The sequence below is a fragment of the Crocuta crocuta genome, unplaced genomic scaffold, assembly GCF_008692635.1.
Source record: "Crocuta crocuta isolate KB4526 unplaced genomic scaffold, BGI_CrCroc_1.0 scaffold306, whole genome shotgun sequence".
NCBI lineage: Eukaryota > Metazoa > Chordata > Mammalia > Carnivora > Hyaenidae > Crocuta > Crocuta crocuta.
The window spans coordinates 1,733,566-1,760,883 of record NW_027529630.1 but is presented as its reverse complement, the minus strand read 5'-3'; the positions used below and the strand labels follow the sequence as shown (position 1 = coordinate 1,760,883).

At 36.7% G+C, this 27,318-nt stretch overlaps 1 protein-coding gene and 1 non-coding gene across 3 annotated transcripts in view; both read left to right on the top strand.

Moving 5' to 3' along the window:
* FCHSD2 (FCH and double SH3 domains 2) overlaps positions 1-27,318 on the top strand; it is a 290,700-nt gene that overhangs the window by 142,577 nt on the left and 120,805 nt on the right. For both annotated transcript variants that reach the window (XM_077762244.1, XM_077762243.1), the window contains exons 6-8: positions 8,234-8,367; positions 12,297-12,351; positions 13,331-13,459. In XM_077762244.1, coding sequence (XP_077618370.1) covers positions 8,234-8,367; positions 12,297-12,351; positions 13,331-13,459 — 318 coding nt within the window. The remainder of the gene's footprint in view (positions 1-8,233; positions 8,368-12,296; positions 12,352-13,330; positions 13,460-27,318) is intronic.
* On the top strand, positions 7,804-7,909 carry LOC144230057 (U6 spliceosomal RNA). Its single transcript, XR_013334675.1, has one exon. It is a non-coding gene; the product is annotated as a U6 spliceosomal RNA (small nuclear RNA).

The following is a 27,318-nucleotide window of genomic DNA, read 5'->3' as shown; positions in this document are numbered from 1 at the left end:
GTGCCCTTCTTCATCTCTTGTTATTGTCTTTAATTTAAAGTCCAGTTTGTCTGGTATAAGTATAGCTACTCCGGCTTTCTTTTGATTTCCTGTAGCATGATATATATTTCTCCATCCCCTTACTTTTAATATGAAGGTATCTTCCAGTCTAAAATGAGTTTCTTGTAGACAGCATATAGATGGATTTTGTTTTTTAATCCATTGTGCTACCCTATGTCTTTTGATTGGAGCATTCAGCCCATTTACATTCAGTGTTATTATTGAAATATGTGGGTTTAGAGTCTGGAGGTTTTCATTCTTTCTTAAGGCTGAATAATACTCCACTATGAATATATGCTACATTTTTTATACATTCATGCATTGTTCAATACTTCAGTAGTTTCCTTACTTTGGCTTTTGTGAATAGTGCTGCTGTGAACATGGGGGTGCTAATGTCTTTTTGAGAACCTGATTTCAATTCTTGTGGATAAATACTCAGAAGTGGGATTGCTCCATCACAGTATGATAGTTCTATTTTTAATTTTTTGAGGAACTGCCATACTGTGTTCCTTATTGTACCATTTTGCATTTCCAGCAGTGTATAAGGGTTCCTGTTTCTCCACAACTTCACCAATGCTTATTATCTTTTTTTAATGTGTATATAATAACTATCCTAATGGTATGCAGTATCTCACTGTGGTTTTTACTCGCATTTTCCTGATGATTAGTGACACTGAACAATCTTGTATTTTTCTTTTCTTTTTTAAAAAGTAATATTTCCCCCCAACATGGTGTTTGAACTCATGATCTAGAGATGAAGAGTCATACGCTCTACTGTCTGAGTTAGCTAGGCACCGCAGTTGTATTTTTTTATTATCAAATTTTGCTCCACTATTAGCTTTTTAATTTTATAATCTTGTATTATTCTAATACGAGTTACCCTAGAGATTCCAGTGTGCCTCTCTGACTTATTCCAGTTTACCTGGAATTGGTACTTACACTATTCTCCACACTTTCAATTAACTTAATAAAGTTTACCTGGAATAAGTATTTACTACATTAGACACAATATAAAAATATTCCAACAGTGTAATTCCATTTGCCTCCCCATTATAACTTTTGTGCTGTCAGACCTTTTGAATTTGACCATATGACTCTTGTACTTTTTATGCATTTTCTGTATTTCCATCTTTTTTTTTCTTTCTTTACTTTAGTCTGAGTATTTTCTACCAGTATCTTACAGTTCACTAGTACTCTGTTTTGCTATTTCTAATCTGCTTTTAAAACATATTTTGGAGTCTTAATGTATTTTTCAGTTCTAGAATTTTTATTTTATTTTTAAAAAAACTAGTTATGTGTTTCTGGTGCAGTTGTTCTCCATATTTTTCCTTACTCTCTTAAATAGGTTATTCCTAATTTCTGGTTCATGATTCCACTGTCTGAATCACTATAGGTCTCCTTTTTCTTTTTTAAAGTTTATTTATTTATTTTGAGAGAATAGAGTGTGAGCGGCTCTGTACTGTCAGTGCAGATCCCAATGTGGGGCTCAGTCCCACAAATGGTGAGACCATGACTGAACCAAAATCGAGAGTCAGACACTTAATCAACTGAGCCACCCAGGCACCCCAAGGCCTCTTTTTATCATTTACTGTTTTTCTTGGGTTTGGGTTATTGGGGTCAACTGTTTTAGTATGCCTCACAATGCTGGACATTGTGAATGAAAATTATAGAGGCTCTGGAAGATGTTTTTTATTTCCAAAAAGAGTTAAGTTTTTTGGCAGGCAAGTAGAATACTGTCAGATCACCTTGGTCCTGTTAGGGTCTGGTTTTAGTCTTTCTTAGGGCTGGTCTGTTTCACCGTTGTCCATATTTCTAGAGTTTTAACTCTAAGTATAGGGTGCCTACCAAAACCCTTCTATTTTGACAAGACTTGACTCTAACCTCTGTCTTCTTAACATCATCTAGCTGCTCTGATCCTCTGGCAATTGCTCAGCTCATTAGCCTTTCAGCTACTCTACCAGATGTTTTGGGGTTTTAACCCATACATGCCATTTAGAGGTTAACTTGGGGAAATTGTATACAGATCTTTGGACTTGATTCTCTACAGCTTACTTCTTTCCAGAATTTAGCCTCCCAAGTTTTTCCTCTTGTAGTATCCTTAAACTCCAATATTTGTTTCCTTAATCTAATAAGAGTGCCTGTTTCTCTGCACCCTGATTTGACAAAAGCCCTAAGGAAAAAAGTCACCTTAAATGTAGAGCTTACCTATGGGCTTCCCTTCTTCCATATATAATAGTCCTGTAAGACCAATGTGTATTATTGCTCGTTAGTGCTGGTAGCTTTTTAAAACCTCTTTGTCCAACTTTTATAGTTTCTAGAATAGAGGAAGGTAGTCTGAAACAACTTGTTCTGTCATTATCATAACCAATTTCGTTTTCTCTCAATCACATTTTAATGTTCACATTCTTTTAAAAATTTTCTCTATTTGGGGGGCAATAGGGTGGCTCAGTCAGTTAAGCATCCAACTTTGGCTCAGGTCATGATCTCAGGATTTGTGGGTTCGAGCCCCGTGTTGGACTCTGTGCTGACAGCTAGCTCAGAGCCTGGAGCCTGCTTCAGAATCTGTGTCTTCGTATCTCTCTGACCCTCCTCTGCTCATGCTGTCTGTCTGTCTGTCTCTCTCTCTCTCTCAGTAATAAATTTTAAAAAACATTTAAATTTTTTTTCAATTTTTCTCTATTTTGGCAATTTTCTTTTCTAAGACTTGGGGATAAATTCAGCCATGTTACAATTATAAAACGTCTGACCATTGTGATTATAATGACAATAATATTGTAGCTTTTTCTAAATCATTTTCTGTATGCTGGCATTTGCTATAAACGAAAACAGGAGCCATAATAATCTAAGACTTTTGCCATTTTTAAAAATTGAGGTATAATTGACATAACATATGAATTTCAGGTGTATAATGTAATGATTCGATATTTGTGTATATTGCAAAATGATCACCACATTAAGTCCAGAAGTCTAATTAACATCCATCATTTTATTGATTCATTAGTAATACTTTAGTTCATATCTTTCTCATGCGTACTAGAGTTTATGTTTCTTTGAAGTATTTGGGATTTACATTGGGATAGTACTTTAGAGTTTGTAAACAGCTACCATATCCATTATAGTCTCATTTGATTTTCCTATCAACTTGTTAGGTATGTAAATCTTATTATTTTACAAATGATAAAACCTAGGCTAAAAAATGTTAAAGAGACTTAGTAGTAAATAACATAGCAGGAACTTAAATATACTACTTCCTAATTCCAAATCCTATGCAATCTTTTAAAAACACTTGAACTTTAATATTTAAAAAGTTTACAGAAAAATACATACAGTTCCTTTACCTTGGTAGACTACTTAATTCCCTTACTCCTTTTATCTTCTTAGTTTTTTGCGGTAGTTATGATTAATGCATTGATCATTTTTTAGGATATCTCATTTTCTTCTATTTCCCAATTAATTGTTCATGTTTCTATACAATCATTATGTTTACTGTTTTTAATTTCTGAATGAATTTTTTATTATTCTACTTTACTCATACCTTTGTTTTTGGACATTATGACTAAGTCTGCAATAAAAATTAAGTTTTTTCTTTGAAGTTATTTTCTTAGAATGAATTTCTAGGACATGACTACTGGGTTAGAGAATCTACTGGTTTGTAGGACTATAATGTTTTGGCTTCAGTTGCTGTTTATTTTTATTCCTCTCTTCAAGTTATTGCCAAGTATATCTATCCTAAGGTAGATACCATACTTCTTTAGGTATCATACTTTTAATTTTTTCACTAGAACCCTAGTATCCAAGTTTGTCACCATTTTATATGATTCCTTATCCTTAATGTAAACTTGTGCATTCATTTCTGTGTCTGCTTAGTGCTGATAACTTTTTTTTTTAATGTTTTATTTATTTCTGAGAGAGAGAGAGAGAAAGAGTGAGCAGGGAAGGAGCAGAGAGAGAGGGAGACACAGAATCTGAATCAAGCTCCAGGCTCTTAGCTGGCTGTCAGCACAGAGCCCTACGCGAGGTTCGAACCCATGAACTGCGAGATCATGACCTGAGCTGAAGTCAGACGCTTAACTGACTGAGCCACCCAGGTGCCCCAGTGCTGATAACTCTTGTAAAGAGTTGGGCTTATACTGTACTAAGTCTTTTTTTTTTTTTTTAACATATAGGCATTATTAAGTAAGCTTCTTTTTAAATATGTAACTTAGTCCATCTCAGAAAACTGGATTCCTATGAAGAAATTTATTTTAATTGGAAAGGAAATCTTAGGTAGTCTTTTTCTTTGTAAATTAAGTTTGATGACTTGTATGTAATAAATATTTTTGGTGCAGGCATATCTCAAAAACATTGTAGGTTGGTTTCAGACCACTATGATAAAGCAAATATTGCAGTAAAGTGAGTCAAATGAATTGTTTGGTTTGAAGTGTATATAAAAGTTAATGTTTGTACTATCGTGTAGGCTATAAGTGTTCAGTAGCTGTGTCTAAAAAAAACAATATACATACCTTAATTTAAAAATACTTTATTACTAAAAATGCTATCTATTATCTGAATTTTCAGTGAGTCATAATCTTATTGCTGATAGAGGGTCTTGCCTTGATGTTGGTGGCTGCTGCTGATCAGGGTAGGGCAGTATGTGCTGAAGGATGGTGCAGCTGTGGCAATTTCTTAAAATAAGACAACAATGAAGTTTGCTGCATCCATTGACTCTTCCTTTCACACATAATTTCTCTGTAGTGCCTGATGGTGCATTTTACCCACAGTAGAACTTCTTTGACAATTAGAAACAATTCTCTCAAATCCTGCTGCTGCTTTATCAACTAAAATTACATAGTATTCTAAATTTTGTTGTCATTTCAATAGTCTTCACTTGGAGTAGATTCCTTCTCGAGAAACCACGTTCTTTGCTCATTCCTAAGAAGCAGTTTCCTGTCCATTCAAGTTTTATCCTGAGATTGCAGCAATTCAGTCACATCTTTAGACTCTATGTCAGATTCTAGTTCTCTTGCTATTTCCACCACATCTACAGTTCTTCCATTAAAGTCTTGAACCTTCAATTTGTTAAAAATGCAATATATGCAGCAAAGGAAAGCAAAGTGCGATAAAATGAGGTGTGCCTTTGTTTTGCTATGTGCGGAGCTCTTTCCTTTGATGAAAACTCAAATTACTCTCAGTTGAAACAGTTAATTTTGGTAATGGAAAACATTTAGTTAAGGATTTACTGAATGCTAAGGAAGAATATATCCCAAAAGGTCTCTTCATTGTACACATAGGCTATCTATCTAATATTATTTGATGAACAGTATCTTAGAAACTTATGTAAAGGGAAAGAAAAAACAAGAACAGAATCACCCTGAGTTTTCTGGTGATATTTTTGAGAAATCTTTCAAAAATATGAACTATAAGTTCTGCCTGATGCTGTCATATGTATAGAAAGTAATTTAATTAGTAGCCTTTTATAGATGAAAATGAATTAAGTAATCAGGTCTAAGAGATACATCTTATTCTTCAATGGTAGGGATGTGAGCAGTGAGTGGCCGTGTGTGGGTCTGTGCACATGTATGCACATAGTTCTCAGGTGCCCATGGTATTCACTTTGCGTGAGTATTCTGATATCCTAGCCACATTATGTGCAATCCCCCATGAAAAGCTTTGACCTATTGTGCTTAGTTTCCTCTCAAAACACTCAATTTAGCAGACCTTTTAGTGCATGTAAATTACCACAGGGTTTTGAGCTTCCCTTCTTCATTAATTAGTTTTTCTGAGATGTCAAGCTCTGTTGTTTTGGATGAACATTTTGGTTTTAAATGCCTTATACCTCATTCCTCTTTTAAATAATCCATCTCATTTTCCCATTAAACATGGTTGTATTTTTCAGACCATGCCCTAGTTTTTGGTTCTTAGTAATCTAACTGAAGTCATAGAACACTTTCTGTGCTCTCCACAGCTGCAAACGTGGCATTATTGGGATGTTTAGCACTTTTCTGCGGGAGTGTCAGGTTGTCATGGCATTATTTTTTACTATTTTAAGATAAAGTATCTCTACATGAGACTTTAAAAATACGATCTTCACAAAATGGATATGTACTGTAATGGATTACATGGTAAATGACAGCATCATTTTCCCACTATCTGACTTTGGGTAAATTATTTAACCTCTTTAAGTCTATTTCCTTATCTTAAAATAGGACTAGTATGAGTACTTTTACCAGAGTCATATGGAAAAGTAAATATGATAATATTTATAAAGTACAAACTTAGTGCATTCTGCCTATGCGTGCCCATAGGGAGTCTTCTTAAGTGTAACTAAACATTGAGACTGTCATGATTATCGTAGGCCATACCTGGCATGAGGCTTACTTAGAAGGACGTTAGAACAGGGAACACAGTACACCAGCAGGGCAGCCTCTAGCACTAGTATATTTAGTTCTTTCATCGTTGTATGCCTCAGTCTACATAGCCAGCCACAGTTACTCTGTTTGGTTCCTCAGGTAAGAGGTCTAGGGCAAGAGAATGAGACTCACATGTACTCACTGTAGGGTAGCCACAGGCCCTAGCGGAGACTAAAAGCTTTTATTACAACTTTACAGACAGAGCTTCCAAAGTCTATGCGAAGGACACATCCAGACACAGGAATCACCATACTCTCAAAAGCCTAAAGCTAGGGCTTCTCTGCCAGATATTTATAGTTCATTTGTACTTTGATGCAATTTGCCTATCAGGTTCATAAGCAGTGTTGCCAAATAACACAGTTGACATTGTGTCTTCATCACGTTTCTGTTGAAACACAGACCTAGAAAGTTAAGCAAGGGTCCACTTTTCATGCAGAGGAGAAAAAGGTGGCTTTTTAACCCTTTATTCACAGCCTGAAACTTGATAAGTGCTCAATAAATATCCCCATAGAGAACCTTCCAGGTTTTGTACTTCTTGTAAAGTAGTTCCTTTCTTTTTATTTTTTTTTAATGTTTATTTATTTATTTTCAAGAGAGAGCACAAGTGGCAGAGGGGCAGGGAAAGAGAGACACAGAATCTAAAGCAGGCCCCAGGCTCTGAGCTGTCAGTACAGAGCCTGACATGGGACTCGAACCTATGAACTGTGAGATCATGACCTGAGCTGAAGTTGGACGCTCAACTGACTGAGCCACCCAGGCGCCCCAAAGTTGTCCCTTTCTTAACACCTAATAATTTCTGGGAAAGTCTAGCCTGTATGTCACACGTGTAAGTTTGTACTTTATCCGTGCTGTTCCAGTGTCCTTGCTCTACTCCATGCTGTTCAGCCTGGCACAGTAGTCCCTCACCAATGTCTCCTCCTACTTTGCTGAGTTTTTTGTCAGTCTCCACTAAATACTATTTCAGGCTCAGAAGTTTTTCAGTGAGGGCTTCCCTGAATTGGTCTCAGGCTGGTAAAACTTTGCAGTGGTTTGTTTCAAACTGTGAAAAGTGTTTCCCCTTTGGATATCCAGAAGAGTTCCAAAGCACTGTTACTTTGGCCCCAGTGATAAGAATTTATTGATTAAATATTTCTTCGAGTTAATTGTGTCTGTCCCTTCTCCCAGGGTATATATATGTATCCAAAGAATTGAGCTGGCAGTAATTTTAAGTGTAGTAACTGTTATGTGGTACCCGGGTTTCTTGCTTCTCTTTTTCATCTTGGACTTAATGCTCAACTTGTCAGATTTCACTCCTTCTTTCCCAGAGTAGAATTTTTAACTACCTTTACACCAACAGTTCCCCAAGCATATAGAGACTTTATTAAGATTATGAAGAGTGCTCGCTTTGGCAGCACATATACTAAAATTGGAATGATACAGAGAAGATTAGCAGGGCCCCCGTACAAGGATTATGAAGAAATACAGAATTGCTTTATCCTTTTGCCTTTAGTGCCATGATATCTCCAACAATAAAAGCATTTTCATTGTTGCTCTTCTTTTGCCTTACCTTACTGTCAGTCATCAGTGGCACTGAGGTTATTTCTCAAAGCAGAGTTGTAAGCAAACTGCGACAGTATTCAATACCTTACTTGAGATGGGAGTACCAGCTGTTCACTAGATTTTAATTTGCAATTTGAAGGAGACTAAAAGTGCTGATTTTTCTCCTGGGTTTCCATCCTGAGGGCATGGTATATAGTCCTTAGGACAAATTCATTTTCTGTAAGCCTGAAAACTAATATCATAATATTTGCACTTTGTATTTTAAGTGTGTGGACCAGTTGACGAAGATCCAAACTGAATTACAAGAGACGGTGAAAGATTTAGCTAAAGGCAAAAAGAAGTACTTTGAGACTGAACAGATGGCTCATGCAGTACGGGAGAAAGCTGACATCGAGGCAAAGTATGTGTTTTAGCATTTCTGAAAAAGTAATTATGCAAATAAATGTTATTTTTGCCAGTACTTTGTTTTCTATTAATATAGGGCATAGACTCATTCTTAGGTTATGTTGGTTTTGTCTGACCTATAAATGGTACATACTTTCAAATTTTTCTTTTATGTTGGCTGATCTCATTTAAGTTAATATAGCAATAAGAGTATGTTTGATCAGTTTTCACATTCAATTGAATTTTGAAAAGGAAAGAAGACAAATGAACATTGTATTGAAAACTTAGCAAAAGCCTGTTGAAGTTGCTATGATACCTGAATATCAGAATTTAAGAGCCTCATTTTTTTCATGCTACACTCTAAATCAGTTGTAGTTGGAAATCGCTGATCCTCAGCATGCCATTGAAGGACCTTGGCATGTCAAATAAGTAAGAGCACTAACCTCAGTATAGAAACCCAGACCCGGGCACAGTTTCTCTCTTATGTGAAGTTCTAATACATAGACTTTTTAAATGTGGGCTTTAGCAACTGTGTGAATTTTACTTTTAATATATGTGACTTATAAGTCCTTTATTTTGAGAATAATTAGGAAAAAAGAAATCATCATTTGGTACAGAAGGAACTGGCAATTGGTAATTAAAAGAGATATACAACAAGCAGTAGAGATTTTTTCTACGACAAGTTGAGGAAAGATAAAAAGTTTTTGAGAAAAAATAAACCTGTGTCAAGGAATGATACTCCAAAGAGTGAGGAGAGCTGAGACTCCCATTTAATGCAAAGTCTAGGACTCTGAACTCCTAATCATGAAATCAGAAAGGTTATGAACACTTGTACAGACTAGCAATTAGTGGACGAGGTTCTTTAATATGCTTTTATCTGCAAGAAGTTAAGCAATCTCATAAGCCTCTTGTGAAAATTTAGTGTATCCTCGAAAGTTTATTTAGTACCAAAGGATGAGAGATGAATACTCATGAAGTACTTAATGTTACTGGAAAACATATTTAACATTTCCCTAATTTAGTTTATTGTTTTAATGATTTTTTTTGTGAGCATACAAATATTTCCTATACTTTCATAGAATCAATGAACCTATCTTCCCAGTAAGACCTGAAGGATTTAGATTAGATGATCTCTAACAGGAATTTCCTGTCCTAGTGGTTTTTACGAATTTGTTTTTTAAAACTCTCAGGGATTCCAGAACAGAGAGTTGACAGATTTGTAGAGCATATATAAATACCTACTTTAGCTAAGGGCCACACAGTATAAATGAGAACGATGGCAAGGCTGTTCCTAAGAAGTCTGGATTTGACAGGGTCTAATTCACAGATGCTGATCTCAAGAAACTGCCTTTTTATATGGTCCAAAATCAAAGGGGTTGTAGCAGATAAGACATTTTAACTCAGTGTGTAACTTCTCTGAAAGATTCATTCAACTATAGAGTAAGAAATGTCTCTTTATCTTCATTCACTCACTAAACATTTATTGAATAATTATACTGGTTGCTGTGAGTACAAAGATGAGTATTATTAAGCTTTGTTTCCTTAAGAAATGTAAAGCCTAGAATTAAAGACAAATGTGTTTAAAAGTAACATTATGATTTGTTTATTCACAGCAAATTCAAAGAAATTAAGTGACTAATGTCACTCAGTAACTAACATGCTTATTTACTGTAATTGTGTGAAAACACTGTTTTGTGAGCCTAGAAAATAGATTCATTTTGTGTAACAAAAAAAGAAACCTTTATAGAAGAAGTGGTGTTTCCACAGAATCTTGAAGAAGATGGGAAGGAGGATCAGAAAGGGGAAGTGAAAACTAGACTACATGTAGTTTCAGTAGGTGATTTGACAGACGGTAAGATGTGCACATTAGGACTGAGCGCATAAGGAAGAGGGATACCATTTGAAGGGAAGAATGAGTCCCGTTTTGGATATGTAGGTTCTAAAGAGCCTATAGGACATAGAGGTGAATAAATTTGGTAGGGGCCCAAATATCTAACTCTCAGATGAGAATAGGGCCTGAAGATCTCGGTTTCAGAGCTGATGGCCTATCAGATGATAGCGATAGGGATGAAATCATATATAAGATGAGAAATTGAGTTTGAGACCCTAAGGAGCATTAATTAACATTTGGAAGTATGAAGATGAAGAGGAATGTGCAATACATTTCAATTTTTGTATATATCTAATTTATTATAGATCATAATTTTTGAGCACAGGAACTGCATTTTTCTTATTTTTAATGTTTATTTTTGAGAGAGAGAGAGAAGGGGGAACACAAGCAGGAGTTGGGGGGCAGAAGGAGGAGGAGACACAGAATCTGAAGCAGGCTCTAGGCTCCAAGCTGTCAGTACAGAGCCTGACAAGGGGCTCAAACCCACAAACTGTGAGATCATGACCTGAGCTGAGGTCGAATGCTTAACAGACTGAGCCTCCCAGGCGCCCCAGGAACTGTATTATTTCTATTACTAATACCTTCTTAAGTACCACATAAGAATTATATGAGGATTAGCAAATGAAACAGAAACTAGAAACTTAAAACCTTATATTGGAAAATCCAGGTGCAACTCAGACTATTTAGATAATGACTACAATAAAAAATGAGAATCCAGGATACCCTAGTCTTTTTTTTATCTTGAACAGGCTCTCCCAAATTAATGTGGGGAAGTAGTTAGGATGCGTATGTGTACATCTCTGTTTCTCTTTTGTTAGAAAGATCATAGGCTGCTTTTGCTATCCTCCTTGCATTTGCTGTGCAGAGACTGGCTCGCTGCACCTTCCATTCCCAAGTGGTCTGCACCTTGACTTCGTGTTATGGCATAGCTTCTAGCACATGCCCTGAATTCTTCCATGGCAATCACCATGACACTGCAGTCAAGACAAACACTGCCGCTTCAAAAGTCACTGGTCGTGGGAGTGTTGGTCATTCCTTAGTGTTGGTTGACTTTCTCCCTCTGGTTATCTCTAGTTGTCTGGGTGAGACCAGCATTTTGTTGGATTATTGTTTCCTTCCCAAACTAAAAGAGATTGAGAGAAATCAGGACACCAGAATGGGAGAAGATTAAATAGAACAAAATCATATAGGGCAGAGAGAACAAGGACTTTCTCACTGTGTTCTAAATACTGTATTAACAGTGGAGAGAGCACACAGACAGGCACCCAAACAAGGACTTTTTAAAAAAATTTTTATTTTTATTTTTTATAGTTTATTGTCAAGTTGATTTCCATATAACACCCAGTGCTCATCCCAACAAGTGCCTTTCTCCATGCCCACCATCCCTTGTCCTGTCTCCCCCACCCCCATCAACCCTTAGTTTGTTCTCAGTATTTAAGAGTCTCTTATGGTTTGCCTCCCTCCCTCTCCTTAACTATTTTTCCCCTTCCCCTCCCCCATGGTTCTCTGTTAAGTTTCTCCTGTTCCAAGTGAGTAAAAACACAAGGACTTTTAATGGGAGAAAAAATGGAATTAAGGACTTTCAAGAGCCCAAAAATATCATACTGTAGATTGCATTGCAGGTGTTGTTACAGCAAATTGCACATGGCCCTGAAAGCCTGCTAATTTTTGCCTTCATAGATTGGTTATCCCTAGGCTTCCTTAAGCTTTCTTATAGGAACTAAAGTGTGCGAAATTGTATAATGGAAATAACCTGTAGTTTCATGACTCTTGTTTATTAAGATACACCAGTATATTGGATTTGTCAAATTGTATATTTGTCATTCAGGATATTTTTATTAAATATCCCAATATTTTTTGTTGCACTACAACATTCTTCCTGTAGTAAAATAAAGGAAAATAGTCATTGCTCTTGGTTTTCCATTCGTTAGTTCTCTTTTGGAATAGTGTTGTGGAAAAGTGTCATTTTTAAAAAGTTTGGAATTATAATAATAAGTTTAATATGATAGAATTTTATAATTTTATTAAACATACTATTTTCTGTTTTATTATAGATCTAAACTTAGTCTTTTTCAGTCAAGAATCAGTTTACAGAAGGCAAGTGTAAAGGTAAGTTTTTGAAAACTTTATTTCACAATTGAGAAACCTTAGGTTATTTTAAAAAATTGGTTTATTTGAGGGTTGAAGTCAGTTATTTCCACCAAACTTAGAGAAGCATATTAAAGTCTTTAACTTAGGGAAGAAGTTTCTTCCCAGTTCATGGAAGTTTTTCACCCCATGAACCAAAGTCAGTAGTTTGGACACCATTTGCTTGTCAAGATTGGTTCAGGGATAGGAGTTTCTATGCCTTACCTGCTTAGGTAGCCTATTTTCTATAACTCTTAGTCCACGGGCTCTAGAAAATCTCTACAAAATCTATTTCATTTGTATTTACATCCTTGAGCAAATACTCTGGGCCAGTGCAAGTGAGACTTTTCTGTAGGACACTCAAGCTGTGGATACTTGATAAGTAAAGTATAGTAACCCGCCTTGGCTTTCAGGATCCCAACTAGCACACAGTTCTTTTGGCACATGACAAGTGTTGATTTTTTTAAAAACTTTTCTAACTCTAACAGATTTACCCATGTCTTTGAAGATAAGGTACTTACTTAGTTTGGGAACCTTTCTTTTCCCATCTGAATAAAATGAGCAAAATATATTGAAGTTTCCTGAAAAGCCTTGGAAGTATGTTAAATGGAAATAATAACTACGTAAAAACACTCTTACCATGTATAATAGTGCTAATCACCATTTATTTAATTTCTTAATAGCGTTGAATTTTTTAAAAAAATTTTTATTTAAGTAAATTGTATGCCACATGTAGAGCTCGAACTCACAACCCTGTGATCAAGAGTCACCTGCTCCACTGATTGAGCCAGCCAGGTGCACCTAGTGTTGGGTATTTTTTATGTGTATGAATATTTTTCCACGTGGTTACCTTTACTCTTTTTGGGGAGTCATTAATTGCCAGCTAAGAATGGTATCCTCCTATATTTTACAGTTCAGTGTCATTTTGCATTGATTTTTTTTTTCTTTTACTATGTTTTAGTTAAAAGCCCGGCGATCTGAATGTAATTCCAAAGCTACCCATGCAAGAAATGATTATCTTCTTACATTAGCAGCAGCAAATGCACACCAGGATCGCTACTATCAAACAGATTTAGTTAACATTATGAAGGTAATACAGCCTTAATATTTTGGTAATTTTGTTTCATTGAAGACAAAACACTCATGAGTTGAATTAGATAGGATTGAGTTGAAGTACAGTCACAGCCAGGCTTCTTTGCAATTTGTTGAAGTATTCTTGATACTGTTTGGGTAGCCTCTCTTTCAGGTAGTTCTGAATTAATTTTTAATATAAGAAATCATTCAAAACCAAATCACAGTAAAAGACTGTATTATGTATTAGTCTCTAGCAATGGCAGATATTTACTATATAACAGCTATTAATATATAAGATACAAAATAAGATTATTGTTTTAAACCTTAAATTTTAAAATTTCATAATTTTATCCTTAATTGATATGGAAACTCCTACATTAATGTTTTATGATTTTAAGTGCCCATGAGAAGACAAGAAAATGTCTAGTAGTTCTAGGAAAATGTCTCTATGCTAGGTATCACTCTAAAATGTAGATCGATTGTATTATGTTTCTTATCTACTCAGCTCTGTCTTGGTCTCTCTGATTATACATCTGTGTATGTCTTTAACTTTCACTGAAGTAAAGGAAAAGGGGTGGGAGAAGAAAACCTTTTTAACTTACTGCCAGGTCCCCACTTGTTGCTGGTATATAATTTCTACATAGAGTGTATCTCATTTTCTCCTCTCTTCTCAAGGACCCAAACATTTAATTTTTCTGTCTCTCTTCCTCTTATATTTTCAACCCATCCTTTTCAAATGTGTTGTTCTTTTTTTAATGTTTTTTTAAAATTTTTTTATTTTAGAGAGAGAATGGGGGAAGGGCAGAGGGAGACAGAGAGAGAGAGGGAATCCTAAGCAGGGTCCTTGCTCAGTGTGGAGCCCAACACGGGGCTCGATCCCACGACCCTTGGTTCATGACCTGAGCCGAAATCAAGAGCCAGACACTCAACTGACTGAGCCGCCCAGGCACCCCTCAAATGTCTTGTTCTTGTTGACTCTCAAAACACACTACTCTTATTTAATTGCTTGCTTTACAAATCATAAGTGTTGAGAATGGGGATGCAGTAGGAGTGAGTGCTCTTTTTTCTGCAGTGGCTCTGGGAAGGAGATAAACTCTGTCTAGGAACTATAAGTTCTTTCCTTGAAAGCAGAGACAGGACATTTCCTGATTCCTTCAGGAAAAAATAGGAATTATGGAGAGAGTCAAACCAGGCTGAGAAGTATCCAGTTGCAGAATTTTTTCTTTCCTTTTTGTTCACTGCCTGAAATCTCTTTTTCCTAGCCAGTTCTGATTTCTACTGGTTAGAATAAGGTGGTAAGAGAGACAAGGGGTTGTTTTGACATCTCAGATGAAAACTCTGCATATGCTTTCCCATAAAATGTTGGACCTAGAGGCTTAGGCATTTTAATATCTTAGTAGGTGTCACACAGTGCTTCAGATTTACAAGAATCAGCAAGAGACTTGACCTCCCATTATAACACTGTTTCTCTGGGGGGCAGGGAGGAAGGGAATACTCACTCACTCACTCACTCACTCACTCACTCACTCACTCAGTATCAATCTGTTTATTAAAGAAGATACTTAATACAGCTTGCACTTTAAAGTTGCAATTCCCTATATACAGTCTACTGTTAAGTCAAAGCTGTTAACTATGTATTTTCCCTTTGAATACTTTAAAATTAATATATTAGTTTAAGTAACAGCAAAAATAAAATCTTTATGTTTTTTAAATTGAATCTACAGCCAAAAAAGATCTCTTTCTTAAAACCCTATGGCCTATGGTAAACCGGGAAAAGTACAGTATTATTTCGGGGGTTTGCCCTTTGCCCAAAGCAAAGATTAAGTTAATGGGACTAGCTAGCTCTCAGACTGTATGTCTTTGAACTTACTTTGAAGTTCTAATGCAGATATTTGTTCCACATTGGGTAGGTTATGCTTCAGATTACTCATTTCATGAGACTTTGTAAGTTATTGAAATGATAAAAATAGAGGCAGGAATCCCCTTTTTTCCATTAAAATAGAAAAATACATTCTCGGTTTTCATGTTGTATCTGTATTAATTCATTTTCTTCCTCATGTTAATTTTATACTCTGCAATATTGGAAAACTCTTACCCATTATATTGTAGCTAAGTAAGTTTCTATGATTGAATTGACAGTGACCCTTTCTTAGAAATGTCTTATTTTCTGAATTGTTGTTAAGGTTTTAATGCTCTAGTTAGAATCTTAAAAACAAACGAAACAAACAAACCCATATTAATAACTTAGAAGCAGGATATTTGATTCATTTATTTCATTATATGCATTTAGTAGTCACAGTGTGGTAGCTACTGGACTATACTCTGGGAAGAATCAAAGATGAGTAATATACTCTTTTTATCCTCACAGAACTCAGTCTGGTGAAAGACAGAGAGATACATAGAAATGATTATAAGGTAGAGGGGCACCAGATGGCTCAGTCAGTTAAGTGTCTGACATCGGCTTAGGTCATGATCTCACAGCATGAGTTCGAGCCCTGTGTCAGACTCTTGTGTTGACAGCTCAGAGCCTTGGAGCCTGCTTCAGATCCTGTGCCTCCCTCTCTCTCTCTGCCACTCCCTAGCCTGTACTCTGTCACTCTCTCAAAAATAAATAAACATTAAAAAAAATTTTAAGAAATTATTACAAATTAGAATAATGAAATTATTGCTAGAGGATCATAGTTAATAACAGCTACCTTTTTTTTTTTTTTTGGTTGCTCGAGATTCTGGCATTATCCTAATCCCTTCAGCATATTATCCTTTCTCATTTTTTTCTTTATCCTGGTTAGTGTTCATAGTTCATTATTTAAATAACACTCTAGACTAGAAATGAAATGAAATTCCAACTCCAGATGAACGCAGATAACCTCTTTCTTTGTACCTGCATCTAAGTAGCCAAGTACTGCTGAAGAAAATCTTTCTACAGAACAGAACACATTCATGTTCATAAATTAATGTGGAACCACTCTCAAATATTTGGACCCTCAACACTGCTCAGATATCTTACTGTATTTCCCTGGTTAACTTTCCCTACTATCTTTAACACTTTTTTCAACTTTCTTCCATCTCAAACCTCAAACTTCCCTCTTCTGTTTACACTTAACAAGTGGTTTTTCTTCCTAATTTACAGAGAAAATACAAACCATTCAAAGGGAACTCCGTTTTTTCTGCCTTCATGGCATGTTCAAGACTGCCAAGCGACCTCAACCTTTGAGTTGTTTATCCTGTCTAAAGATGATCTTTTCACCTTAGCTTTGACTATCTCATTCCCTCTGCCTTCTCAGGATCAAAACAACTGATTATTCTATTTTCTTTTTACATTTCTTGGACATTATATTCTTAGGTTAAACATGTAGAAGAAGGGGGAAGAAATGCAGGAAAGACCTTAAATGCCTGGGAGTGAGAGTGAAGCAGCTGTATGGAAGTCTAGCATGGCCAGGCTCTCTGTCTAGGTACCTGTAAATATGTGATTTCATTTCGTTTTCATGACATCTTTCAAGCCAAATATCATTATCCCTGTTTTAAAATCAGATAGCAGAGGCTCAGTGAGGTTCATTGGGTATGTATATAATAGCCAGGACTTAATTCAGAGTCTCTATGACTTCAGAGGCTGTGTTCTTTACTACATATCACACTGTGTTATTTTCTACATACCATTCCAATCTTCTTGATAGTAAAGAGGCATGTAATTAGTGGTAGCCTACTGTGAATATCATAAAGTCTGAGAGAACTGTAAAATAAAATTAATAATTGAAAATTGCAAATTGTCCCATTATAATAAGGTCATGTAAGTATCTAAATACAAGTATTTAGACAGGTTCCCCAAGGAATATTTTATATTCCTTACACCAATGCTGATTAAAACAGATACTAAATATACTACTCTGTGTCTGTATATGATCAGGCAGGTATTTTTGAACTCCACACTAAAACAAAGCAAAAAAAAAGCTATTGCTAGGACATGGAAACCAGACAACCGATTTTATCCCATCTGTAGATAGCAGCTCTGTGGCTGCTGGAAAGTAAGTTTGTTTCTCAAACTTGAATTCCTTTTTTTGGTAGCATATTCTCGTACAGTACATAAACTGATACTTTCATTAGCTTATGGAATATTTTCTTAGTGGTTTGGATAAAGAAGGATGAAGCACAGTGTATCATAGTAGAAAAGAGAAGAAATGTCAAACTAATGAAGAATTTGAAATGTTTTATAACACTAGGACCTTATTTCTACACAAATGTTTATTGTCTTCAGTGGAAGCTAAATATACCTGGATGATCTATTTATTATATATAACTGAACAAAGTAATAAAAGTTAAACATCTTTCTATGTGACAGAAATCTAGAAAATATGATAACATGGCATGTCTTCTGCAGATGTTTGTTTTGATTAAATGAAGAGAAAGTCATTTTTGGTATCCAGATCCTTTATTTTTATGGCTTTTCTAGGTAATTATTAATTATTTCAAAAGCCTTCCTGATTCACATGTGAGATTGTGGAGCTCATTTTTAAAAATTTTAAATCATAGCTCTTCTGGTTTCCCTGCTAACTAACTCTCTAGCCGTTGTACTTCTCATTCAACTAACAGTGTTTGTTCACTTAACAAATTAGCATGGAAATCCCCAAATCTCAAGCTTGGCTCTGTGCTTCTGTTACTTTGCATCTTCTTTCTTTATGCCCTCTTTCTTAGAAAAGAGTAATCATTTAGTCCAATTTTTATTAATATTTTTTGGAGAATTTATTTATATTTAAAATTTTTTATGTTTATTTATTTTTGAGACAGAGAGAAACAGAGCGTCAGTGGGGGAGGGGCAGAGAAAGAGAGGGAGATACAGAATGTGAAGCAGGCTCCAGGCTCTGAGCTGTCAGCACTGAGCCCGACGCGGGGCTCAAACCCACAAACTGTGAGATCATGACCTGAGCCGAAGTCTAATGCTCAGTTGGTTAAGTGAGCCATCCAGGTGCCCCTAATTTTTATTAATATTGTATGAATCCTGAATCTATATGTTAACCATACATTTATGATTATCCATGGTTTGCCTTTCCATCTGTGGCTGGAATTTTCTAAATTGGAGGCAATTCTTTGTCCTCCATCATTCCTTTGAATAAACACCCCATCTTAGGTTTCAGCTGACAACTGCTGTCAATCTATTCTCCAGAGCTCTGAAGGTGCACTGTACAGTATGGTACACATGGCTATTTAAAACAATTAAAAATAAATAAAATTTCAAGTTTTGTTCCTCGGTCATGATAGCCACATTTCAGGTGCTCCAAAGTCTCATGTGGCTAGTGGCTACCATATTGAACAGTGCAGATAAGAATATTTCCATCATCTCAGAAAGTTCTGTTGGACAGCAGTGCTCTAAAGCTTATTTAATTTTTACTTGTTTTCCTCTTATTCCTTTTAAAAAAAAAAAATAACCCGGCTATCATCACACCTGCTGATCATTTTCCCCAGTAACCATCACCATGATTTTATTTGTGTTGTTTCAGAATTAAATTCTCCTTAATTGTACTCTATACCTGGAAATAGAACAGGGGTTGGCAAGCATTTTCTATGAAGCACCTAGTAGTAAATACTTTAGACTTCTCTGTCACAACCACTCAACTCTGACATTGTAGTATAGTCAATGACACTACATAAACAAATGAATGGCTATGTTCCAGTAAAACTTTACTTACAAAAATAGGTTTTGAAATGGATTTGGCCCATAGGCCTTAGTTGTCTGTCCTTCGTATAGAACTTTAAACTGAATATGAAACTTTCCAAATAAATATAAATACATTCAAAGCATAATAGATGAATACCCATTTACTCACCACTGAGCTTCAGGAATGAAACACCACTAGTAAAATGGAAGGATCCTATGGGACTCGTCCTAAAATACACTTCTCTCATCCACACCACGTTGTAACCACCATTCTGACAGTAGATTGTGTTGTCTTAGACGTATCATACTCTGTAATATTTTGCACCTTGCTTTTTCCCCCACTGCATATTGTATTTGTGGATTAATATGGATTTTTAACTTTAGTTTACTCATTATCATTTTGCTATATTGTATTTCATTGTGTGTATGTCATAAATTATTGATGTTCTTAACTGAAATGTTTGGTGTTTTTGTTTTACTGATAGTGCTGCTATCAGACCCTCTTGTACATGTCTTCTAGTGTACTTGTGCAAGAAGTTCTTAAGGGAATATATCTAGGAGTGATACGTTTTAGTAACTTTACCGAAGAGTGTTAGATTTTAAGGTGTTACAGCAGTTTTTATTATACCTTTTAACATTGTTTGTATATTACGTTAAACTCAGGTATTTCAGTGTGTACTAGGTGATATGCATTTGGGATACAGAGGTGAATTAGACATGATTCATACTATCAGTGAGCCAGAATAAGAAGATTATAATTCTCTGGAGCAGCCCCTAAAGGGCTTAAGGAATATGAAGTAGTAGATCCTTTCCCTTGCTATATTGGTTATGTTATGGTGGGTTCCCTGTGACACAAAAGCAGAAAATAAGAATGATTCTTGCCCATTTTTACCAAATTTATAAAGCAGTAGTTTAATGTTTTTTAATTTTTTTTTTTTTACTTTTGAAAGACCAGAGACACAGAGCGTGAGCAAGGGAAGGGCAGAGAGAGAGGGAGATGAATCTGAAGCAGGCTCCAGGCTCTGAGCTGTCTGCACAGAGCCCAAAATGGGGCTCGAACTCATAAACTGTAAGATCATGACCTGAGCCAAAGTTGGCTGCTTAACCAACTGAGCCACTTGGGCACCCCTAAAGCAGTAGTTTAAAAAATATTTAACGTTTGAACAACTGCTACTAACTCATGCATGGAATCTTTAAATATAAAGCAGATGAAAGGAAGCTATTGGGTTAAAACTTGTGAGGCTATTTCCTCTTTGTGTGTTTTCCCCATTCCCCATACCTGCATATGTCATCTTCTACTTCTTTCCTTTTGTCCTGAGATATTATACTGGGTACTAGGGCTCCTGGAAATACAATTTGGAAGCAACTATTGTAAGATACGATTTTCCAGCTAGCAAATTTCTTACAGAATTCTAAGATTTACCTGGATGATCTCCATGCTAGACTTTTTTCGAAGTAATCTTTTAAAAATGTAAATCAGATCATGATAATCTATTGTTCACGCCCTCCAGTGACAATTGAATATTCTGGCTTGAGGGCTTACTTGGATGTCTTGGGCTAGAGAATCAATAAATGAGGGGTACNGGGATGAGCACTGGGTGTTATATGGAAACCAACTTGACAATAAACTATTTGTAAAAAAATAAATAAATGAGGGGTACTGAAGCAGAGAACACATAAAACTATTTATGAGAGTAGGGTATAGGGTGACAAGAAGTATAAGAAGAAAACTAAACAGAAGCCAGCTCTTTTATTTTTTTTTAAGTTTATTTATTTTGAGAGAGAGAGAGAGCATAAGTGGGGAAGGGCAGAGAGAGAGAATCCCAAGCAGGCTCTACACTGACAGCGCAAAGCCTGATGCAGGGCTTGAACTCCCAAACTGTGAGATCATGATCTGAGCTGAAGTCAGACGCTTAACCAACTAAGCCACCCAGGTGCCCCAGAAACTAGCTCTATTAAAATCAACTTTATTAAGGTATGATTAATATACACTAAAATGCATCTATTTTAATATACAGTTGAGTTTTGACAAATGTATACACCCATGTAATCACTGTCATAGCCTATATGTAGAATATTTCCATCCCCCAGAATGTCTCTCTTGTTCCTTTGCAGTTACATTTAGTTTTTATCACTATGTAACAAATCAACACAAACTTAGATACTTTAAATATCTCCATGCACTGTTTTCACAGTTCTGTAGGTTCAAAGTCCAAGTGGGTTCAGCTGGGTCCTCTTCTTAGGCTCTCACAAGGGCAGAACCTTGATTTTGATTTTGCTTGGGCTGAGTTCTTATCTGGAGACTTGAGAGAATCTACTTCCAGGGTCATTTAGATTGCTGGTAGAATCCTGTTCCTTGTGGTTATAGGACATAAGTCCTTGTTTTGTTGCTGGCAGCAGGCTGAAAAGTCATTCTCAGCTCCTAGAGGTTCCTCTCAGATCTATTCCACATGACTCCCTTTATCTTCAAACCAGCATGTACACTCCTTTTCATGTTTTCAATCTCTGACTTCCTCTTTTGCTGCTAACAAAGGAAAATTCTCTGCTTTTAAAAGGGCTTTTGTGATGAAGTTAGGCCTACCAGACAATTTCTCTCTTGCCATATTATAACACAACATAGTCACAGGAATAATATCATTTGTAAGTTCTCCCCACAGTCAGATTATATAAGGGCAAGGATTGTTGGGATCATCTTCTAATTCTGCCTCCCTCAGCAGTAATAAATTTTGTTAAATTTATTCCTAAGTATGTCACTGTTACTGTAACCATTATTTTCATTTTATCTTTTAATTCTTTTTATTAATATATAGAAATAAAATTGATTTTCATATATTGACCAATAACAGTTACTGTGTTACTCTGCATAACAGATTACTGTAAAGCTTCGTGGCTTAAAACAGCAAAAGCATTTACTTTTCTCTTGAATCTACACTTTGGATAGGACTCAGTGGAGACAACTTGTTTCTGTAGCCCTCCACCTCAGCTAGAGCAGCTCAAAGGCTAGCAGCTGCATTCTTTTGAGAGTGTACTTTCTCACATGATTTAGGAGTTGGTGCTCCCTATTGGCTGAGACTTTGCTGGAGCTACCAATTGGAGTTTCTACACTTGGCTCCTCTGTGTCACCTGGGCTTTTTCACAGTGTTGTGGTTGGGCCGAAGACAAATTTTCTGAGGAGGGCAGGGAGGCTGACCAGGCACAAGCAATATAGTCTCTTTTCTGCATTCCATTCATTGAAGCAGTTACCAGGATGTACCCAGGATCAAGATGGATTGATTGATGGGATAGATTCTGCTTCTTAGTGTGCTGTGGCAAAGTTATAGAAGAATATGTGGCACTAGAAATACGGCTGTGGCTGTTTTTTTGAAAATGCAGTCTGCTACATGATCTTGTATCCTACAGTCTACCTAAATTCACTTACTGGTTCTAGTAGCTTTTTTGTGGATTCCTTATAATTTTTTAAATTTTTAAAAAATAGTTTATTGTCAAGTTGGTTTCCATATAACACCCAGTGCTCATCCCCACAAGTGCCTTCCTCCATGCCCGTCACTCCCCTTCCCCTCCCCCCGCTCCATCAGTCCTCAGTTTGTTCTCAGCATTCAAGAATCTCTCATGGTTTGCCTCCCTCCCTCTTTATCTATATAATATAGAGATGGCAATGAGAAAGAATGAAATCTGGCCATGTATAGCAACATGGATGGAACTTGAGGGTGTTATGCTGAGCGAAATAAGTCAGGCAGAGAAGGATGGATTCCTTACAATTTTAAATGCTCATGATCATGTCAAACTGAATAAAGACACTTTATTTCTGTCATTCTAATCTATAAATATTTTTATTTCTTGCCTTACTCCATTGACTAGGATTCTTAGTACAATGGTAAATAGAAATACTAAGAGTGGGCATCTTTGCCTTGTTCTGAGATCTTTTGGAGAAAGCAAAAAACCAACTTCTTAAGAATTATTTTGTTGGGGCTCCTGGGTGGCTCAGTCAGTTAAGCGTCCGACATCAGCTCAGGTCATGATCTCACTGCTCGTGGGTTCAAGCCCCGCGTCGGGCTCTGTGCTGACAGCCAGCTCAGAGCCTGGAGCCTGTTTCAGATTCTGTTTCTCCCTCTCTCTCTGACCCTGCCCTGTTCACGCTGTCTCTCTCTCTCTCTCTCTCAGAAATAAATAAAAAACGTTAAAAAAAACTATTTTGTTAAATGGGGCACTTGGGTGGTTCAGTTTGGTTGGGTGTCTGGCTCTTGATTTTGGCTTAGATTGCAATTTCACAGTTCGTGGGATCAGGCTATCCACAGACAGGACAGATCTTGCTTAGCCTTTCCTCCTCTCTCTGCTCATGCACACATGCATGCTCTCTCTCTCTCTTTCTCAAAAATAAATAAATAAGCATGAAAAAAATTTTAAAGCATTAGCTATAAAGAATCATTATTTTGTTAAAATACACATAACTTTAATTCCAGTATTCTTAACATACAGTGTTATATTACTTTCAGGTGTATAATACAGTGATTCAACAGTTCTATAATTACTCAGCAGTCATCATGATAAGTGTACCCTTAATCCTCTTCACCTCCCCTCTGGTAACCATCAGTTTCTTCTCTATATTTAAGAGTGTATTTTTGTCTCTTTTTTCCTTTGTTCATTCATTTTGTTTCTTAAATTCCACATATGAGTGAAATCGTATGGTATTTGTCTTTCCATGACTTATTTCACTTCACATTATACTCTGGACCCATCCATGTTGTCCCATATGACAATGTTTCATTCTTTTTTATGGCTGAGTAATATTTTATTGTGTGTGTGTGTGTGTGTGTGTATATATATATATACCATATTTATCAGGAGACACTGGGGTTTCTTCTGTAGTTAGCTTATTGTAAATAGTGCTGCAAAAAAACATAAGGGTGCCTATATCTCTTTGAATTAGTGTTTTCACATTCTTTGGGTAAATACCCAGTAATGGAATTACTGGATCATTTGGGAATTCTATTTTTAATTGAGAAATCCCCATAGTGTTTTCCACAGAGGCTGCACTAGTTTGCATTCCCACCAGCAGTAAATGAGGGTTCCTTTTCCTCCACATCCTCACCAACACTTGTTGTTTCTTGTGTTTTTGATATTAGCCATTCTGACAGGTGCAAATGGTATCTCATTAATTTGTATTTTCCTGATGACTAGTGGTTTTGAGCATCTTTTCATGTGTCTGTTTGCCATCAGTATGTCTTCTTTAGAGAAACATCTGTTCATGTCTTTGCCCGTTTTTAAATTGAACTGTTTGTTTTTTTTGTGTGCTGAATTGTCGAAGTTCTTTATATATTTTTATACTGACCCTTATCAGATATGTCATTTGCAAATATCTTCTCCCATTCAGTAGATTCACTTTTAGTTTGTTGGTTGTTTCCTTTGCTGTAATTTTTATTTTGATGTACTCCCAATAGTTCATTTTTGCTTTTATTTCCTTTGCCTCTGGAAACTTATCTAGAAAAATGTTGCTACTGCTCCTGATGTCAGAGAAGTTACTGCCTGTGCTCCTTTAGGATTTTTATGGTTTCTGATTCTTAGGTTTTAATCCATTTTGAGTTTATTTCCGTGTATGGTGTAAAAGTGATCCAGTTTCATTTTTATACATGTTGTTCAGTCAGAAAAAGACAAATACTATATAATTTCACTCATATGTGGAATTCTTTCATTTAGGACATATTCCTCCATCTCCTCTTTTTGTCTAACTCCCTGTATCTGTTTCTATGTGTTATGAAAGTTACCTATGTCTCTTGCTCTTGAAAGTAGCCTTATGAAGAAAAGGTCCTGGTGTGCTCTGCAGCGTAATCCCCTGCTCATCAGCACCTGGTGTTTCATATGAGTGTTGCATGTACCCTGCTCTGTGGCTGACTCACTTTTACTTTCAGTCTAGTCATCTGCAATGTATTTCTCTGCCTGTTATGGGCAGGGTTTAGTCCCTGTGCTGTTAGTGGACTAGTCTGAAGCCACCTTGGGCTTGAGTTGAGTCAGACTAGGCATTTTCCAGAGATGAAGTAGCATTGAAGTGCAAGGCACTTTCCCTGTATTGTCCCCCAGAAGCTTTTGTTGATGGATGGGGCCTGCAGTCAGACCACAGCTCTGCCCCAAGCCCACTGCTGGGGCCACAATCCAACTGGTATATGTGGTTATCTTCTACCCTCCCTGGGTAGAAGTCACTTTGGAGTGGTGCTGTCCCTTGTTGGTGCTGCTTGCACACCTATAGGCTTGTGATACCCCTTTGAAAGGGCTCTGGCCTAGGATATATTGGAAAGGAATAGAGCACAGGAACATATAGGGGTGAGGCATGAGGTATTAGCAAGGTTTGTGGAAGTCTGCTGTGGAAGAGAACCTATAGCTGCCCAAAACTCTTGCCAAGGCCAGCTGGTTTGAGGGGGTGGATCTGCAGAAGTAAGGGGTGGGCAGGGCATTCTGTTAGCAAGCTAAGTGGAGAGTCTTGGCACCAAAATGGTTCCACAGGTGTCTGTGTATCTAGGCTGGGAGAGAGAACTGGCACCCACCAGTAGCCCTTTTGTTCTTGGAGAAATCTCCCAGTGACCTACCCCTCCAGCACACACTTGAGATTAGTAAATAAATCTTCCCATAATACCCCAGGCATTTTTCAAACTGCTCCATCTGTGCTGTATCTCAGGGCCACTGTGCTGTTTCTTAAAACGTAGGGACTCAGTATTTTCTTTTTGTTGGTTTGTTGGTTGGTGGGGAGGGGGGTGGGGGGCTCAGCATTTTCTTGCCCCCAGGCTCTCCCAGAGCTGAGCCTACTGATTTTTAAAGTTCCAGGTGTTAATTTAAGCCTCATTGATTATAAAAACTCAGAAATTAGGCCCCCCTGGTTTTCAGAGCCAAATGTTATGGGGATTTGTCTTTTCCACTCGGGTTCCTGTGCCTGGGGTGCTTGGTGTAAGAGTCTGTTTCTCCCTGCTCTCCAGTCCCCAGCATCCCTCCCGTGGCCAGTTCCATGGGTCTATTTAGCTCTCAACTGTGTCACCACTCTTCCTACCTCCTTTGATGTAGCCTTTACATTTAGCTTTGGAGAGTCTCTTCTGCCAGTCTTTAGGTCCTTTTCTGAATTATTTATACTGATGTGGGTGTTAACTACTTGTATCTGTGAGACAAGGTGAGCTTAGGATCCTCCTACTCAGCCATCTTCCCCAGAAGTCTAATATGGATCTAACCATTTCTATATGTACAGTTTCATTAAATACTTGTGCAATATTGTGCAACCATCACCAATATCCATCCTCAGGACTTTTTTGTCTTCCCAAACTGAAGTTCTGTGTACACTAAACAATAACTCCCATTCCTTTCTCTTCCGGCCTCCTGAAAACCACTGTTCTATTTCTGTATGTGAATTTGGCTACTGTTAAGTACCTCGTATAAGTGGAATCATAGAGTATTTGTCCTTCTGTGTCTGCTTTATTTCACTTAGTGTAATGTCCTCAAGATTCATCTGTGTTACAGCATGTGTCAAAATTCCATTCATTTTTAAAGCTGTTCTTTTATTATCTTTAGCTTGCATAGCAAATAATTTTAAGTGCCTTTTTACCAACAAAATGGGCTGAACACTTTGTGAATCCACTGTCAGGGATCTTAGAAATTAGAAGTGGAACTAAGACATCCAAAAAAGAACTACAATTTAAGACCAATTAATAGTAATAGCCATTATTTATTTAGCTTTTATTCTATATAGGATTTACATTTGTATTACCTCATTTAATCCTTAAGGCAACCCTGTAGCTTCTAGTCATGTGTTTTTATGAATGTAAGCAGTACAGATAGCTATAGACCATCAAATCTCACTAGACTGTAAGATTCCTGACAGCAGATACTTTGTTTTCTCCTAGCATCCAAATGATGAGGGAGGCGTTGCAGTGGTCTTTCTCCATGGAGGACCTTTATCCATGGAAGAATTAACATTTAAATAAGCCTTATATAGTTAAGTATTAGGATGTCAGTAGGCTCTGGTGGCCAAGAATGAGATTTCACAGGAATGGAGTTGTATGAGCACTTATGAAAGTGAGTTATAGTGGAAACCATTGGTTCCATTGGTCCTGGAGAGAGGCATGAGAATATTTGCTAAGGGTACTAGCAGTAGAGTTTTTAGTGAAGTTTTTGATGTTGAAGAAAGAATTCTAAAATGCCATTAAAGTAGCCCTTTTTTTTTTTCTTTAAGTAGGTTATATATTTGACTA